Source organism: Myzus persicae, unplaced genomic scaffold (assembly GCF_001856785.1).
Source record: "Myzus persicae strain clone G006 unplaced genomic scaffold, MPER_G0061.0, whole genome shotgun sequence".
Lineage (NCBI taxonomy): Eukaryota > Metazoa > Arthropoda > Insecta > Hemiptera > Aphididae > Myzus > Myzus persicae.
In genome coordinates this window covers 222,740-242,329 of record NW_019100468.1, presented here as the reverse complement: position 1 = coordinate 242,329, position 19,590 = coordinate 222,740, and the positions used below count along the sequence as shown (strand labels likewise).

The following is a 19,590-nucleotide window of genomic DNA, read 5'->3' as shown; positions in this document are numbered from 1 at the left end:
AAAAAACTGATATAATTTTAAGATATTTTTGGTTACAGAATAATCATTTTACGTGGAACCTAGTTTTCAATTTTCAATCCTTAGCTATAAAAGTTGAACATTTTATAATTTTTCAACTGCAAAATAATTTGTAAATTTTCAATTTGAAAAATTTTGTCAACATTTGAACTTTTTAATATTTTTTAACTGCTGTTGTAACTTGTAACAATATATCAGGAACCTTATATTTTATTGACATTTATAAAAAAAAAAAAATTGAATACTACTATAAGAGTTGTTTAGAGACAACAGTTCAAACTGATGAAGGAGCCATATTAATTGTCGGTCAAGAATTTTCGAAAAGAGATATTGTATTAAGAGCTCGAGATGATACATTAACACGCGTAAGTGAACATCAGTCGTATACATCATACATCGTTCGTACGATGCGTTACAGTATCCTTTAATGTTTTGTTATGGACAGAATGGTTATCCTATACGAAATCGGTTCTTGATCAAAATAACTTAATTAACAAAGTTTATTCTGAAAGTTCTCATCTTTCCAATAAATCCAATGAATGGATTGCAATGAAACGTGCAATTTTGGCCCCTAAAAACGACACCGTCAACATCATAAACGAAAAAGTTCTTTCCATGTTCGAAGCTGATAAAAAAAAAACTATATTTCCATAGATACACTTTAATCAAGATGAAGCTATAGATATCCCGACTGAATTTCTTAACTCATTAAATCCATCAAGTCTCCCTCCACACAAACTTGATTTAAAAATCGGTGTGCCTATTATTCTCAAACGAAATTTAAATGCTCTCAAATTGTGCAATGGAACGAGGTTAAAAATATTATCTTTGAAAAAAACCTTATTGAAGCTGAAATTCTTACCGACTCAGCGAGTGGTCAAATTGTATATATCCCAAGAATACCAATGATAACAAACGAGTACCCCTTCAAATTTAAACGTGTCCAATTTCCCGTTAAACTTTGTTTTGCTATGTCAATTAATACGGCATAAGGACAGACAATGAAAGTTGCAGGAATTGACATCAGCGATCCTTGCTTCAATCACGGACAATTTTATGTTGTCTGCTCCCGTGTAAGCTCAGAAAAAAATGTATTCATATATGTCCCTGGTGAAAAAACTAATAATATAGTTTATTAAGAAATATTGGTTAATCGGTAGTTATGTAATATTTTTCCAAAATAATAAAAATTACTTTTCAAAAAACTTAGTTTTATTTTTTAAGTTTAGTATCCTAGCCTTATATCTTATCGATAATTATGAATTTAAGACGGTAAATGGTAATACATGGCGTTATCTTATTTGTCACGAATTTGTTTCCGGGCAACGCCGGGTAATTCAGCTAGTAATTTATAATATTCTTTTTTAAATTAATTTTACTTTAATCATATACATTTTGTTTAACGACATTTTTACTGATGACGCAAAGCAACAACTAAAGCTCTTCAAATTTACGGTGAATGACTTTCATCCTAATAGCATGAAAAGGGATGGTTGGTATCTTTCCACTTTAGGCCATGTATTTACACCAGACGAATAAATCCTCGCTAATATAGATCTCGTTTTTAACAAGTACAATTGTCCATTATATCCCACGTCAAAAGAAACGAATGTAGTAAATCCACGCAAACGACCTATATGCGATGATAATGCAGAAGTGTCTCCGCCAAGGAGACGTCGAAGGATATAGGTACGACGATAATTTATGGGTCCAAGAACAAGTAGATGCTGATCAAGGCAATATTATATTGCCAGTAGAAAATGGCAACCATGCCTGCCGAACTTATATAATATGTTGGCAAACGACTATGCTAACGATACATGAGAATCTTTGTTTGTGGAAGGAGAAAGTGTTAATGTGCTCACAAGAGGTGACCCTACTTAGCCGAATACATATCGAGGATATGGGGTAATGAAATTTTCATAAAATTTCCATTCAGAAAATTTGATAGGTACGAATATAAATAGCACAAAGATTCAATACCTACTGCCATTTACAACCCAATTTCCAAATGGCAAATTTACACCGATAAAGCTAATTAAAATCAGACCACTATAGCGTGTCAAAAGAAAACAATTAAAGACTATGAAGAATGACTAATAAGATATTTTAACACACCGTGTGACTAAAAATTACATGAAATATGTCAACATTTTATATGAAACTAGGCGAATATTGATGGCCAAAAGTTATATGTTCAATTTTCATATTTAGTGTTTGGGACATAAAACTTTTGGCCTCTTAGCCATCGATATAGAAGGTATAGGACTCGTGGAATATTGCTCTGGGCGATATCACGTTAAAAAAAACGAGCCGTAGCTTAACCTCAGCTGTAAAGAGGAAATAAACTATAAATTATTAGCCAACCAGCTGAGAAATGACTGGAAAGCTTAGATCCCCCTATATATAAATATGATATACATTAAACAGAATTAATTGTATTCAAAAAGTGTTTATAAATTTAATAAATTATTATTAAGTCACGTCTTATGTATAAATGCCAGTACCTATACAAGATTTTCCAGAAAATGAATACAAATGAAATATATTTTGATATGTTCATTCATAACACATTACTGTTTTTCCTTATTTTTTTTTGTTTTGCCCGGTGCTTCTAAAAACTACTGTCTACTAGAATTTTTAAATTTTGAACCGCCGAATGTACCAACTGTGGATTTCAATTCCCGCCTGAAAAAGTACCGGAAGTAGAAAATCGAAGCATTATTTCGACTACAATTTTATTTTCGTGTAAACAGATACGAATAAAAAACACACACACTTCATTGAAAAATCTTTACTTAAGTTCCTCAGAATCTAAGACACTTGTCGAGATAAAAATACTATCCTATACTTTTAAGTTGGACCAAATCGTACACATTAAGTATAATAATAATATTATCAAAATTGGTTGAGTAGTTACGGAGTGCATTGCACTAAAACCATAAAAAAATTATTGTCGTATGCTTGATTTTTGTGTGAATAGATTATTATTATGTTACTAGCCGTCCCAACACGGCGTTGCCCGCGTATTAGTTTGTTTTTTGACATTTTCGTAGGCCGTGTATTATTGCTATTATGTATGAGAAAATATTTTTTTTTTTTGTTTGTAGTTTATTAGTGGTTTCGGTATAGTAAACTATTGAGTATGTCAAATTAATATTCATATAATGTCACTAATAATAACACACGGGATTAAGGATAGAACATAGTCGGCAATGAATGAGTATATTACAAAGTTCTTTATAACTTAATCAAATATAATTTTATAAATATGAAAGATATGTAACATAGTAGAGACCCTAACAAAGCCAAGGATATGATTGGATAGGTCGTAGTACAATATTTGAATTATTAATTAGGAATACAAAGATACGTGTCTGCCGGAGGAGTGCATATTATATGTACCCGAGACTGATCGTAAGAAAAAACAATTATTAAGATTCTAAATTTGGGTCTACAGCTTTCAAAATGGTATCACATGACTCCATATGACTTACTCAATACTACCAAAGTGTTTTAGGTCGGCTGGTAAACGAATTTGACATAATGTAGCCGTGGGGACTAAACGTATTATTTTACCCCCATCATAATCCTGCACCAAGTAACGTTTTCTGGACAACTCGACTCCACCAACAATGTATGCTAATGTTATGTTCCAAAATGCATTTCCCAAAAAGCGGACATCCTAACGAAGCCAGAGATATGAATGGATAAGTCGTAGTACAGTCGTAGTAGAGTAAATCAGCTGTAGTAAAATTGTAAACAGTTTGCTTGTTGCTATACATATTTCCTAGTGAAAATAAAAGGGTCTTAACAAACTAAAACATAACACATTATGACACATTTAAGAAATATTGTCGCATTAATTTATCGGGAATTCACAGCTGAATCTTTAGGTAGATTGGTGAATGAGATAACTGAAGAGGATATATGCTGGTATACTAATCATTTACAATTAGCACTACAAAATAAGGGACTTCGGGACACTGTGAGATGTATTTCAATAATTCTTACTGGTTATCCTCCAAGAACGCAAGACTTTGGTGGTTTGTTATACAAATGGCTTAGGAGAATTACGCCTTTAACCAGTGTATGTACTGTAGCGAGCTGTGACTATGACTTATAATTAGTAAATCCCTCAGGTAGTTATAAATGAACATGTGAATGACACAATGTCATTTAAAGAATAAGAAGAACTCCATATATATATATATATTAGTTGAAGGAGGCCTACAACGCACCATAAATCATTGCGCGTGACAGAACGCTGCTTAATTAACAATTTAACATATCTCATTGTACTGTACAATCTTAATTTAGATGCTGTTTCAAGGTAGGATCATAGATAGACCATTCATATCACTAAACTCAATGCATACTTACCCTTACAATATACAAAGGACAAAATGGAAAAAGAGATCTAATGGTGTTGCTTTTGATCCACAACCACAGACGTTAATGGATATTGACGAAGTTTTACTTTGCAAACACCACTGACAAATGTAGTCTCGAATAATCAAAACCGGGTACGAGAAAGAACGAATGATTGTCAAATTTATTCGCCGCCAAAAAGAAAGAGAAAAGCTTGCTTTCAGCATTGCGATAATGACATACAAAACATAGTAAATATCACACTACCTAGCCAGACTAAATCGTTAATAAGTACATATTATGTTTTTCAAGGAAACAGCTTGCCCCCAAAATTTAACACAAGTGGACGAATTTAGAAATGAAAATGAACCATTGGTAGAAGAACAACCATGCTCAAGCCAACAACATTTTTCAACTGACCTAGAGAGGCCGGTCCGAACACGAAGACCGCCAGCGTTTTATTACAACGAACAAACTCCAGTACGCATAAACCAAAGGGTTAACACTTGTGATTTTACGATTTGTACCAATAGTGACTTACAAAACACAGTAAATATAAGTATTTTTAATTATGTGTGTTGTCAAGTATGCCCTGCAATATAAAAATTATATGTCTATGTATATTTATATATATAGATTACACTACCTAGCCAGACTGAATCGTTAATAAGTACATATTACAACAATGTATGCTAATTTTATGTTGCAAAATGCATCCCCAGCATATAGGGGACCTTGACGATCCATGGATATCATTGGATAAGCCGTAGTCCAATATTTTGATTGTAAATTAATTTTAAACCGATACGTCTCTACCGCGGTATAGATATTTTGTCCGAACCAGACATAGGTACATGACGCGGAAAAAATTATTCTGATTCCGAATCCAGGGATATGATTGGCTAAGTCGTAGTAAAAAATCATATTTTGGTGTATATGATACATATAAAGTTTGTTATTTTAATTTTTAATAGTATTAAGAAATCATCCATCGCATTTTAACACATTAAAACTTACACTACAAAAATGACACATTTTCGAAATCTTGTCGCACTTGTGTTTCGCGAATTCGTAGCTCAGGTACTGGGAAAACATACTTCGAAAGTCAATGATACAGATATTGGACGGTATTCGACAACTTTGAGAAATAACACATCATGTAATGGTATACGAGACACTAGCTGTTAAATGCATCCTATGTATTTTAACCAGCGAGCACGCAAAAACCCAAATTGTTGCGGACTTGGTAACATTGGTAACAGTATGGATCAAACGAGTTTCGCCGTTAGCCAATGTAAGTACGGTCCTTAATTTAATTTCGAAATATTATACAAGACTGTTTTTCTTTCTAGATATTATTTGGTGGGAGAGTCCTGGAAAAACCATTTACGTTACCACTAAATGATTCATTTCCTTACTTTATACAACAAAGTCAGTGGAAAATAAGATCAAATAGCTCTGTATTCGATCCACATGAACAAACTATACAAGAGATGAATAATGTTTATGAAAAATTCAATTTTCCGGAAAATCCTTTATCAAGTATAGACCCGCCTGGACGAAATGCTCAAGTGCCTGCGAAACGGTGCGCTTGGTGTACGAGACAATGACCGCTTGACAAGGCCATTGGGATAATGAACCAATTATTACGCACTCGCCAAATCACACTTAGCCGACCAGTGTTTTTTCCCGATAAACCCGACTAATACTGATTGAACTATATTTCACGGAGAAGTATTTTATATCAGGGATACACTATTATTATTATTATATTATACACCCGACTCAAATATATTATTATGTTTTTAAAAAGTGCAAAGTTAAAAGCGTAAACTTTCCGTATTTAAAATAGTGTTTCAAAAATGCAAGATGGTTTTTGAGTGAATCAAAATTGGTTTTAAAAATTGGGGTGACCCAAACATAAGTCGTGGACAATTACATAAACTATCATATTGACATCATCTATTACAAGAACATCAACAATAATTTAAAAAAAAAACCTCATAAAAATAGAAATTCAATAGGGTGCCATGTTATTCCGTATTCGTTTCGAATATTTTGTACAAGAAACTTTGAATACATTAATATTTTTTCAGTAGTATAAATCAACAACTTACAATTAAGATGAATAATTATCTAACAAAAATATAATTAACTACATTTGTAATTATTTAGTTAACTTAATCAACGGATACACTATTGAATAAATACTTATATTTCAAGTAAAAATGCGTATAAATGAATGAAAAATAGTTACACAGAAGTTAAGGCCCCCCCCCCAGTAAATTTTATTCGCCCACCTCTACTGGGTTCCTCATAAGTTGTTATATTAACAATTAAAAAATATTTTTTTATAACTATTCTCAGTTCAAATTTTTACAAAATTCGTCAAAATCACAAAAATTCACTAATAATTTTGTAAATACAATGTATCGATCTTATACAAATTTAGATTCAAAGGGAGGGGGTGGGGCTTTATATATATTTTACACAGTCTTCCCTAGTATTTTTAAACTACCTCAGTGCCACTGAGCCACGGTCACCTTCGGCTCTTTTCCTGCATCGCACTGCAGCCGCTACCGGTTACTGGAAACCATATATACCTAGCTGTTTCGTGGGCTGACAGCTTTGTTGAGCCGTCCTTAGACACGACCTTACCGAACTGCACTTCCGTGTGCGGGGCATCAGACTTGAAGCTCCTCTGCGCTGCCCCTTCGGACTTCCGACATCGCTGATTGCCCGAGACACGTCCTATTCGGCTGGCCGAACCTTTGTCAATGATGACGAAGCGCATTCAATCTCACATTCTGTGGGGGCGAGTATCATCACTACCGTGTTAACCAATATACTAGTGAAACACCGGTGGACTTGCATGATTTGTTACCACTACCGCGGTCGGTCCTGCAGACAGCTCGACAACATCGACCGAATCCTTCTGCGTCGATAGGTCAGCGAACGGTTGATCCGTTATTCCGTTAAGACGACTTGCAGCAACTCTGTGGCAACTCCGAGGCGACGGAAGTTCACTGCACTGCCATATTTAAGGCATCGCACTGAATCCTCTGTTCAGTCCACGACACTTTCTGCAGGTGATTTGACCGGAGTCCGACAGGAGCATAAGATAAGGTTATTGCAGTGCTTGCAGTATTTGGACATGGTCCTACATAGGTACATCAGTCGATACAGTATTATATCGAAAGTGTCTACTTTAAAACTTTTAGACTGTAGGTGTAATCAATTATTCGTTGTGTTATTTGTAGATACTGAAATAAAACAGAAACGAATTAAATATACTTCAAACACTTGCGTTGCCCATATCAACAAGATTTCTATATAGTTTTGGACATCGTGAATAAATAATGGTTAATTATTATTTAATATGTAATACGTATTATGTATGTTAATATAAAATTTAAAAAAAAATTGTTCAAAGAAATTAAACAAATTAGGAAAGCTCACTCTGCCAGAGTGTTAAATTTCCGATTTCTAAGACGTTCCTATAATTTAAAATTATACAACGCAATGGTATAAATTACATACACAATTTGAAATCTTTTAAAATTTTTTTTCTTGGGATTTTTAATATATTGGCTAGTATGAATTCATTTTGAATAGAATCATTATTTAATATTAATTTGTTCAACTGTAGGTAGGTAAAAAATACAATATTGAAACAGGGCAGGTCTGATTGAAATCGTACGAATAAAAAATTTAACACTAAAAATATCATAATAATTTATTGATTATTGTTTTGAAAGTAACTATAGTACCTTGTCAATTTATTAATTAACTAGATAAATAATTTTATATCGATTATTCCTATGCTCACAAAGTATTGAATTCCTTTGATTCATGCCATGGGACTATAGCCATGAACTGGTGGTATCCAACGACACTATTTATGGTTTCGAATAACACTTATCATTCGTATGACTACGGCCTAAATGTGATTCTTCAAAAAAAAAGTTTTTTTTCCAAACCAATATCCAATTCAAAAATATGTAAGCAAATTTTATAAGAAATGAGAATAACCTCGTATCATTGTGGTATTGAATACAATAATGACGTTGATAAGTTAAATCATTCTTTTGGTTATTCGAATGAACGATTTTATGACATTAATGTCATGTTTTATCTGAAACTAAACTTGTTTTATTACATGTTAATTCGTCAATCTTTCAACCTAAGTATTATCGTTGATTATAACTACTATTTAAATAGTTTAAATTATTTATTAAAGAAGTTTAATATGGTTAATTTATAAATTTATAATCAATGATATTATTACTACATTTTATCAGTATATGATTTGTATGGTGGATATAAAAGGGTCTACTGTTGAGTTTAAAACATGAAGCATGCATCAAACTGAATTTTCGCGTATTGCCCACCAAGGTGGTTCTTATAGCCACTTATCGGCGTGTCCAAAATCAAAATAAATAAATAAAAATATAACATAATATTATTCATATAGAGTGAGCACCAAGCGAGGTACTGCCTAATAATATACTGCTCGCATTATCATAAGCGAATCTCATATAGAGATGGCATTTTCAACGGGCAACTAAGTGCAAGGAAACAGCCAGTTATAATATATTGGGTAGTTATAAGTATTTTATTTATTATAACGATAACACGGAACTCTGTATAGGCTATTTACCTACATTACTGTCTCAAGTGCATTTTTGTCGCCATATTATAATTTTGCAGTAATATTATTACATATTTACATCACTTCAGTTTAATCGTTGTATCATTATACTGCTATTATTATGGTATAGTTAGCGTATTGATAAAAATCATATTTTGTTATGTTTATAATGTAATAATTATATCACATTACGCGAGGTCAATCCCGATTCTGTTTCTCTTCACACAGCACATCGGAGGCTGTATGCATAATATACTATGAAATCAGAAATAATAATAATATAATATGCATTGTTGTAACTACATGCCACACTTTCTTCTAAACGTTATATTGATGCTCGACACTTCCCTTCTATACACTTATAGTTGAGACATTATCTTTTACAGCTCAAAGAGGGGGGGGGAGAGAGAGCTCCAAGATAGGTTAGATCTCGTACCTCTGACTATAGTTATGTTAATTTTATTTTATTTTATCCTCAACCATTTTCGTTAGCACACGACAGAAAATGTAATTGTCCTATTCTCGTAATCATTCTACTCCGAGTGCAAACGTTATTATGAGCGTACACCCGGTAGTCTAAATGTCAATTACCACAGCCTTGGCACGTTCGTTTTCATCCGATGGATACACTCGACTTCTGTGGGATAAAAGTTTGTGTGCCAACGCTGTGGCACTTAGATTGCTTGATGTATGCTCATAAAAACGTCTGCTCTTGTCATAAATTCACATTAGAGATACCACTAGTTCAGCACAATTAGGAAATCTGAGGTGTGTGCTGTGTGCATGAAAATGGATGGGTATTGAAATGAACTTACTGACACAACAAACCAACGAATACAAATTTTGTGTGCTCTAACGATAAATATTAAAATATCAGTAATTCACGAGAAATTCAGTAATTCGGTATTGTGGATTCTTAAATAAATTGTCTTGAGCCATTTACCCATACAGTTATTTAAAATTATTAACAGATTTTATAAATATGTATTTATTTTTGTGAATTAAAATTTACTTGTATGGATGTTTTCTTTAATATTTGTAACATTTTAACAGCTTATCAATAAATGCATATTATATTCAACATCAACAATAATATTGTTTGAGTTTATACATTTATACCCACCTATTTTTAAAAATAAATCACGGTGTATTATCATATTATGTGAAAATTTGTTTACTAATTTTTCACCGGTTTTGTTGTTGCGTAAAAATTTTTAATTTGATGTCATTAATGCGTGATGTTTTACATTGACATCACGTTAAAAAATAAATTGAATGTCAATATGTGTGAAATTACTTTTTATATTGGTAAGTTATTTTTTATATATTATTATATATTATTACAATTGATAAGTAAAATAATATCATCATTGGGTATCAAATACTATAAATAATTTATTATAGATATTATGCTGGATATAAGAGTGTCAAATTCTCGGCTGACGGATTAAGAACATTAGTACATTTTATGTATTTATTTGTACACATGTTCAAGTCTATCGTTAGTCACTATAATTTGTGTTGAGACTTATCTTGACAAAAGTATTAATTATCAATTATCATAGTATCTGGATATAAATCTAAATGTTATATATTATTTATCCATCTAAGATGACAACTTCAGTCATCTACTGTCATTTATCTTGATATTTTCGTCATCTATGTAGATCAACAATAACAATTTCTATTATAATTACTCATTAGTCGAAAGTAGAAAGTCGGGGTTGACCACAAATAGTGTACAGCTTTCGATAGTGACTGCTGCCATGGATCGAATCCTGGAGTTGCAGTCTCTCAAAAGGTTGGACGGGTGGATGGGGGGGGGGGGCTGCTATCTTAACGAGACCTTAATAATAATGCAATAAATTACCTTGCAGTTATAAGTGGGGCTTTTTAATTTAATATAATAAGTAATAACTCATTTTTACGTATCCGATTATTATTTCGTGTATTATTATATTATGTATGTATATATGCATAAAGCACGACTAACTACTATCACTAGGTATTCCTTATTGAAAAAGATTATTAACCTTCAACAAGATTCATGAATCACCGTGTTTCGCACGACACCTAAAATCCAGCCTACGGAACCTTGGTTGACTTTCACTGACCGCATGGACACCATCATAAAATCAGCTACAATGTTTTTTTAAAACTTTTTTTGTTTACTTTATTCAAGAATCTATATTATTAGTTGGTACGCACTTATTTATAAATTAGATTGTATCCAAGGGCTTCATTTCAACGTAGATATATACTACAGAATATAGACTGTTATAGACGTTATTTTATTTTTGGGCACGTATAACTGATACGTTGGATTTTATTGTACATAAATATCAACATGTTCAGTTTATTCAAATTAATAAAACAAGTATTGCTAAGAACGAAGATACCCCAAAAAACCTGTCATTAATAGGTATAGAAGTTATGTCAGAGACTCAATCACTTGAAGTAATATTTCTGTTGGTAATCGGAATAAAAATCCCCAGACTAAAATATTACCTCTCAAACACATGCAAATTATTGAACAAATATTTTTTTTAACGCTGTAATTAGTGTAAAATAAAAAAAATAAAAAAAAAAATTTTAAAAACACACTTTTCCATAAAAACATTTAAAAAAAAATTTTAAAAATTGCACTAAAAAGACAAAAATAATTCTCTGTACTTAAAAATAATGAAAAATTTATTGATGAAAAATTTTAAAGTGTGTGGTGCTCATACACTTGACATATATTCCCAGTCACTATCTTATAAACATGATTGAACAAAGAAGTGTATGTGAGACTTTCCTTGGCTTTTAAATTTTTCATCAGTAAATTTTTCATTATTTTGCTCTTATACTTGACATATACTGCCAGTCACTATCTTATAAACAGGATTGAACAAAGAAGTGTATGTGAGACTTAGCTCGGCTTTTAATGTTTTGTATGATGCACCACACACTTTTAAATTTTTCATCAATAAATTTTTCATTATTTTTAAGTACAGAGAATTATTTTTGTCTTTTTAGTGCAATTTTTAAAATTTTTTTTTAAATGTTTTTATGGAAAAGTGTGTTTTTAAAATTTTTTTTTTTATTTTTTATTTTCTACTTTTTAGTTGAAAGTAAATATTTTTATTAAACGTTTAAGAAATATGTTTGTGAAACAAAAAGAATCAAACTACTGGTGATTATGATTTATTTATAAATAAATAAGTTTATGTGGTCGTGAAATGACAAGACATTTATTTTGTTTGCCACAACCAATTGAAATTTTTTTATATTAACAATTTCATTATGAGACCATTATGTGTATTATATATTTTGTTATTTGACAGTACTTATAATTTATTGTCCGTCATTTACAATTGCTTCTGATATATTGGGACGATGTTGTCTCATTCTGTCGATTTCATCCAAAGCGTCAACGTTACAGAATGTCTTGCCCGTTTTTTTTTTTTTTTTGGTCCATGTCCCAAAATGACAACGGATTATTGTATTGTCATCCAAGACCAAGGTCTATACCAATTTTCAGAATTTTTCATCTTCAAAAAGTGCCTCAAATCGAGCGCGCAAGATTTGATCACAGACAGACGTGAAACCAAACTTAAGAAAAGTGTTAATAATTATAATCATCAAAAATAGTTAGCGAAGAAAAGTACACAAAGTAAAAAATCAATGGTTAGACAATCAACAAAATTGGAAACTGAGCACAACAATATGGACCTTTATTCAGGTTCGTCAGCCTGGCACCCCAAAATCAAAATTTTGGGATCAAACCATACATAAAAATTAGTAACCATTTCGTAATAATTTGTAACTACAGGATAAGAATTTGTAACTAACCACAAATTGTATAGTAATTTTTGTATATTTACACTCGACCATAAACCGATAAAATATCTCTATCAAATGGCCGCGAAATACGGACGTACGATGGTATAAGTCATAAGATGAATAAAACCCCGATTACTGTTTACAGTTTTTTTGGAAATAATAGAAAAATAATATTGTTACGTTCAAGGCCGTAGTCAGGAGATGGTTTCAGGGGTTCAACCCCCCCCCCCCCCGATTTTTTTTTGAAATAAGATTTAATTATTTTTTAAATAAAGATTAATTTAATTTTAATTATATTTTTATATTTTAATATTTTATTATACAATAAAACCCCCCCTCCCCTTAAATATTTTCCTGTCTACGGCCTTGATTTTCATATTTTATCTTATAATACAACATATTTATACTCAAAACCTCCCTAAATATTTGTCTGGCTACGGTCTTGGTTACATTATATATAAATAATAATTTTCGACGGCGCACACACACACACACACTCACAATATCATAATCAATATATTGTATAATAATAAGAATCATCATTAAATAATGTAAATTAATGTAAGTATATAATATTATAATGTTTTTCCAGTATTTTGTAACCTGAAAATAATTGTAACTTATTTTTTTTAGATTGAAGATAATTATACCGAGGATATAAAAAAAAATATATAAACATGAAAAATACTATAATATTAATTTTAGTATGTGTGAGTCTGGCACATTCCATTTTTTTTGGAAATGCGAAATTAGTAAGTACTAAGTTTAAAATGTATAAAATGATCAGAGAAAAATAAGAAATATTGTTAAAAGAAATTAAATGAGCTAAAAGGAAAAAACGCACAACCGTTAGAAGTTAGTACCTACGAGTAGTCGAGTAATCAAAGAGCGCCGTCTATGTTATTACGCTTTCCATACAGTCATTGCTTGTCTAGTAAAGTTGTGAGAAGTCTACGGCTATAACCGCCACCATGGATTAAAATTTAAAAAAATATACAGGGTGATCCAACAATTATGCTCACCCCCTTTTTTTCTTTAATGACGTTTTTCAAAATCTGATTTTTGGAATCTCTAAAAACACTCAAAGACAATATTTTCATATTCTTGAGATTTTTTGTACCACTTAAGGAGTGTCCTGTGGCGATACAAACTTTTGTTTTTCAAATGAGAACCCCACTTTTTTTCTTTAAATTATTTAGCTTTAGCGGATAATTTTTTTGAGAATTTTGATGTATTGAAATCAAAATTCGAACGAGTACTTTTCTAGTGATTACACATTTTGTGCTAAAGATAATATAGTTTATAATAGGGAAGAAGGATATGCTTATACAGCTTAGATCAGAGTATTGAGTATATGATCTAAGTTATACAGTATACGTTGTTGTCTATAGTCTAAAACTCTAAACACATAATATAAAATAATACATCATTTTATATTTATTTAGTCAAACACTTAGGTAAATAGTAAGTAAAATCCTTCATTCCTTCTTGATTTATTAAGTTATTTTTCTTATTCCATGTGTAGAACTGTATAAGTAAATTGATATATTCACATCTCGTCGATGGTATTGGTGACCAAAAATATTCGCGGTCGTGACACATACTTGTTAAGTTACTAAACAATGTAATGAAATACAATGATAGCAACTTAGTGCTGTTCGAAGATGCGGCGATGTCGCGATGATTGATCTTCCAAGACGCGACACTTCATTTGGTTAGATTTTTTAGAAAACGTCCATAATAGGCTATTATGGACTATTATCCTTAGTACAAATTGTCCAATAACTAGAAAACCACTCGTTCGAATTTTGATTTCGATATATCAAAATTTTCAAAAAAATTATCCGCTAAATAATTTAAAGAAAAAAAGTGGGGTTCTCATTTGAAAAACAAAAGTTTGTATCGCCACAGGACACTCCTTAAGTGGTACAAAAAATCTCAAGAATATGAAAATATTGTCTTTGAGTGTTTTTAGAGATTCCAAAAATCAGATTTTGAAAAATGTCATTATTAAAGAAAAAAAGGGGGTGAGCATAATTGTTGGATCACTCTGTATATATATTATATAGAATTGTAGAATACATTTTTATAAATCTGTGTGATAACTTTACTGAAAATAAATGATAACGATAATCAGCTGATGTCGAGTCCACCACTAAAACATTCTAACCTGCTGATTTTTGTCCTACATCTTCGAAAGATATGTTGCAATAAAATCATTTATGATTAAAGATTTCGATTCAGTATTATTTTTCTATGGTATTATTCAGTAAAATTCGCCTCCGTATCATTGAATATATCAGTTTTCACTAATTCACTTTTCCAAGTAAAACTTATTTATTCAAGTGCTCAATTCACCAAATATATTGTAAATTTTTACTCACATAATGGCTCTATATTTAAGAAGGTAATATATTATTATTAGTTTATGTGTAATCATTAATTTAGTTTAATTTGTTTATAACTATTAATATTGCAAAATGCTGCACAGTTTAAATGACTTAAAAAGCCATAGTGTGGACATTTGTTTCCGTGTTGTAAATGTTTTGTTACAACTCCTCAATGACATAATAAATCATCCGGATCAACCAAATTTCAGAAGACTCTACTTGGACGGTGATGTAATTCAAAATAGTCTTTTGCCTTTTGCTGGAGCTATGGAATTTCTTTTTGAAATCGGGTTTATAGATGATAGAAATTCTTTAGTGTTACCAGAATCTATAAGTCTGAGTACATTAAATAACTACAAACAACAACTTATAAACATAATTGCAGAGCATCAAAAATCAAGTTTAAATGAAAATAGTTTCTTAAAAGAAATGAGTTCAACATCATTGACTGTACTTAAGTTTGAAGATAAAATATTGCAAAGTAAAGCATTACACAATTTATCACCAGAATATATTGAGTTATTTTCAAATGTCAACAAAAATGAATCATTATACCATGAAAAAATGATGTTGAAACTCATGAAATGGTTTAAAGAGTCATTTTTTAAATGGTTTGATACACCAATTTGCCAGTTCTGTTCTAGTACTACAAAATTTAAAGGATTAAATCACAATAATAAAGATGAAAATGTTAAATATTCAGAAATGTATGAGTGCGAGAACTGTTGTTCAATCACTGATTTTAAGAGATATGGTATTTGTGAACAACTTTTAACTACTCGTCTGGGTAGATGCGGTGAATGGGCTAACTGTTTTACTTTATTCTGTAGAGCGCTTGGTTGGGAAGCAAGATTGGTAGTTGATAAAACTGACCATGTATGGACTGAAGTTTGGTCAGTTAGTCAACAAAGATGGATTCATTGTGATCCGTGTGAAACAGCTTTAGACAAGCCATTACTATACGAAAAAGGTTGGGGAAAAAAATTGTCATATATTATCGCCTACTCTAACGAAGAAGTGCAAGATGTTACTTGGCGGTATGTAGGAGATTGTTTCAGCGTTTTAAAAAGAAGAAAACTTTGTTCAGAAAAAGAGTTGTTGAATACAATTTTGAGTTTGTCCCATCATAGACAAAATAATTTATCATTGTCAAGGCGTAAATATATTGCAGAAAGACGTTTGAAAGAGTGTTTTGAAATGTATCTTAGTTTATACATTATACACTGTAAACCTGAAATTGAAAATTATGGTGGCAGAACGTCTGGATCTCTTGCGTGGAGATTAGCTCGAGGAGAAACTAAAATTGAGAAATTTGTTTGGACTCCGTCTGAGACTGAAATAGCCAATAAAAGATTTGAACTAAAATATTCTACAGCTATTGATAAATATATCCATGGCAATAGCATTCACGTAGGATGGAAAAGTGGTGTGTATAGTTATAATTCATTATTTCGCAAAGAAGAATTAGACTGGAAAAATGTTTATTTATGTAGAGAAGAATACAGTGAGAAATCAACAATAGAATGGCGATTTGACTTTTCTTCAAGTGGTCTTGTTGTACAAGATGTTAAATTAGTTTATACTACAGCGCTGTTTAACACAGGTCAAGTTGAATGGAAGTTAATTGGAAATAATCTTACTGTGAATCTGCCTACTGTGGAAAATATTAAAGAAGTCGTTTTTGATCAAATGAATGGTGCTGATTTTGTAACATTAAATGCAAGTTTATCTGGAGGATCTGGGGATACAGCCTGGCAACACTCTCAAATATTTAGACAGTCAATAAATGATCAAGACTATCCATTTCAGATAGTGTTTATTCTTAAATAAATATTTAGCATAATAATACAATTTTAATAATTTTTTAACTATCATTTTATATTGAATTAGTGCTACAACTTAAAATGTATATTTTTCTCTTAGAATATTATTGTTTTTAAAAAACTGTAGGTAATACTTATTTATTAAAATACCAATATAAAACACTGTCAATTGTACAAGTAATTGTGTTCTTAACTCCTTTAGTTCAAATAAATAAGTAAATATTATATAATATATTAGTTAAAAAAATAAAATTTAAAAATTGTATTTATTAATTGTTAAAAAATATTATAAAATATTTCAGTGTACACAGACTATGCACAGCTAGACAAACAATGTCATTCCAAACTCCGACAATGTAAGTAAAAAAAGTATGATTATAATAATTTTTTTAAATATTATGTTAGTACTTATTATATTTTATTAAAATTGTTTTAACACTTCAAACGAAGCTTTTGAGTTAAGGCTATTGTAGACTTATTGTTATTGTCCAGGGAATAATTATTAGTATAAAAATAATATTTATAGTTCAGATGTTCAATAAAGGCTATATTATATTTGTACAACATATTTTTCACCATTCTATTATACACTTAAATAATATTTTACGTAGTCACACGACTACACAACCACATGGTTGTTACTACACCTACGGGTTTACCCTTTGAAGAATATATTTATGATTTCATCTCCAAAAATGAAGTTAAAAATCTAAAATACATTTTGATTTTATAAATTGTAGAATTAGAATGTACGTGTAACACTTCATTGAGAATTATATTTTTTTTGTGATTCCTATCATATCTACCTACTGAAACATCTAGAATTCTAGACTAGGAAGTTTTTTTTAAATATTTGGTAGATAGTGTACTAAAAAAAATTTTAGTCTTTATGCTGTGTTGCGGCTCATAATAGAAAAACTAAACTTTAGTATGATATAAAAATATGTGAAATTTGTTCTTTAGACACCGTATGATTTCCATGAAAGTAAAAACTGTTCAAGAAGTCGAGGCAATATTAGAAGAGACCCATGATAATAAAAATGCCCGCCTCAATAGACCTATGTCTCCTCACTTGACTATTTATCAGCCTCAACTAACAACCATATTATCTATTACACATCGTGCAACTGGAGTGGCGTTGAGTGGCGTTACAGCTGGGTTTGGAGCATGTAAGTTCAGTTTTTTTTTAATCTTAAATTGGTAAGTATATTTAATAACTCAAAAACAAAAACTAATTTTATATTACAAAGTAATTCAAAAGTGTTCCCATGTTAGTACCGTTCCTATGCTTTGTCCAGCTAGGGACCACAACTCACATTGTTGTCCACTCATGGCGGTTGAAATTAAATCTATAACCGTCAATTAGATACCTATGTTAGAGTCTCATTGGACAAGTACGATTTCTTGCATAATTATTTATATCAATATACAATCTGTACAGATTGTGTATAAACTACAGATATCCATTAATATTTATAATTTAATTTTTGTTATAAATTCGGTAGCACATTATCTGTGAGCTAATAATTTTTCACTCAATAATTTTGTATTTATTATATTTTATTACAGTATTCCTTATCACGGATTTGCCGTCATTTGTACAATTTGTACATGGGTTGGAACTACCGTCGGCCGCTATTGTGTCAGCTAAAGGATTAGTCGCTTTCCCGTTTTTCTATCATTTTTGCAATGGTGTTAGACACTTGGTAAATTTTAATGAACTTCATACTTATTTTAGTTTTGAAAAATTAATACTATTTGTTTTTTTGTTAGGTGTGGGATGCTGGTAAATGTTTGACCATCAAACAAGTTTATTCAACTGGATACGGTGTGATTGCTGGTAGCATACTTTTAACGGTATTGGCTTTAGCTTATAGTACTTAAATGATAAAAACAAATAATTGTTCAGTTTCTTATTCTATTATACAAAATGATTCATTTCAAATAAAACATGTTTATTAAAATCAATGGTATTGTACATCTTGTGTTGTAATATTGTAGTATTCTCATTATTTATTTGTCAGATAGAATAACAAGTTGTGTAAGTAATATAATAGTTACATTATATTATTGTTATGTATGTAATGTGTAACATATTTTTTAAAGGATTACAAAAATAATTATGTTAAATCATTGGGTTTCTTATTTATTTTTTAATGATACAATACTGTGACTGTTAAAAGTTTTTTTAACATAAACAAGTTTTTTGTTTCTAATCAAATTTTTGTAAGATTGTTGTTTTCGCGGTTACTTATTAACATAAATATACTTATGATTCATAGATTTTCGTTGTACAAGAGTAGCAGTAGAGTACTATGGTTATTTTATTGTAAACATCAGAATATTATTGAATATATTTTATGGAGATTTAAAGTAGATTATTCCAAAATTTGAAAAGAAAGAAAAAAATCCGTACTTTAATCGTAATATAGTATTATAATAGTATAACTATGTATAAAGTATACGAGTACATAACATTCACAAACATAACTGAACAATAATTTTCATTACA

General features: G+C 30.6%; 2 protein-coding genes across 2 annotated transcripts; both read left to right on the top strand.

The window, feature by feature from the left end:
* Positions 1 to 15,046: 15,046 nt before the first annotated feature.
* On the top strand, positions 15,047 to 19,203 carry LOC111028870 (succinate dehydrogenase cytochrome b560 subunit, mitochondrial-like). Its single transcript, XM_022307991.1, has 5 exons — positions 15,047 to 15,272; positions 17,381 to 17,434; positions 18,042 to 18,247; positions 18,648 to 18,784; positions 18,852 to 19,203. The coding sequence occupies exons 1-5, from the start codon at positions 15,253 to 15,255 to the stop codon at positions 18,960 to 18,962; spliced, it is 528 nt and encodes a 175-aa protein (XP_022163683.1). The 5' UTR covers positions 15,047 to 15,252; the 3' UTR covers positions 18,963 to 19,203.
* LOC111026178 (peptide-N(4)-(N-acetyl-beta-glucosaminyl)asparagine amidase) lies at positions 15,279 to 17,325 on the top strand. The gene has a single exon (XM_022307644.1). The coding sequence runs from the start codon at positions 15,346 to 15,348 to the stop codon at positions 17,083 to 17,085; it is 1,740 nt and encodes a 579-aa protein (XP_022163336.1). The 5' UTR covers positions 15,279 to 15,345; the 3' UTR covers positions 17,086 to 17,325.
* Positions 19,204 to 19,590: the final 387 nt, after the last annotated feature.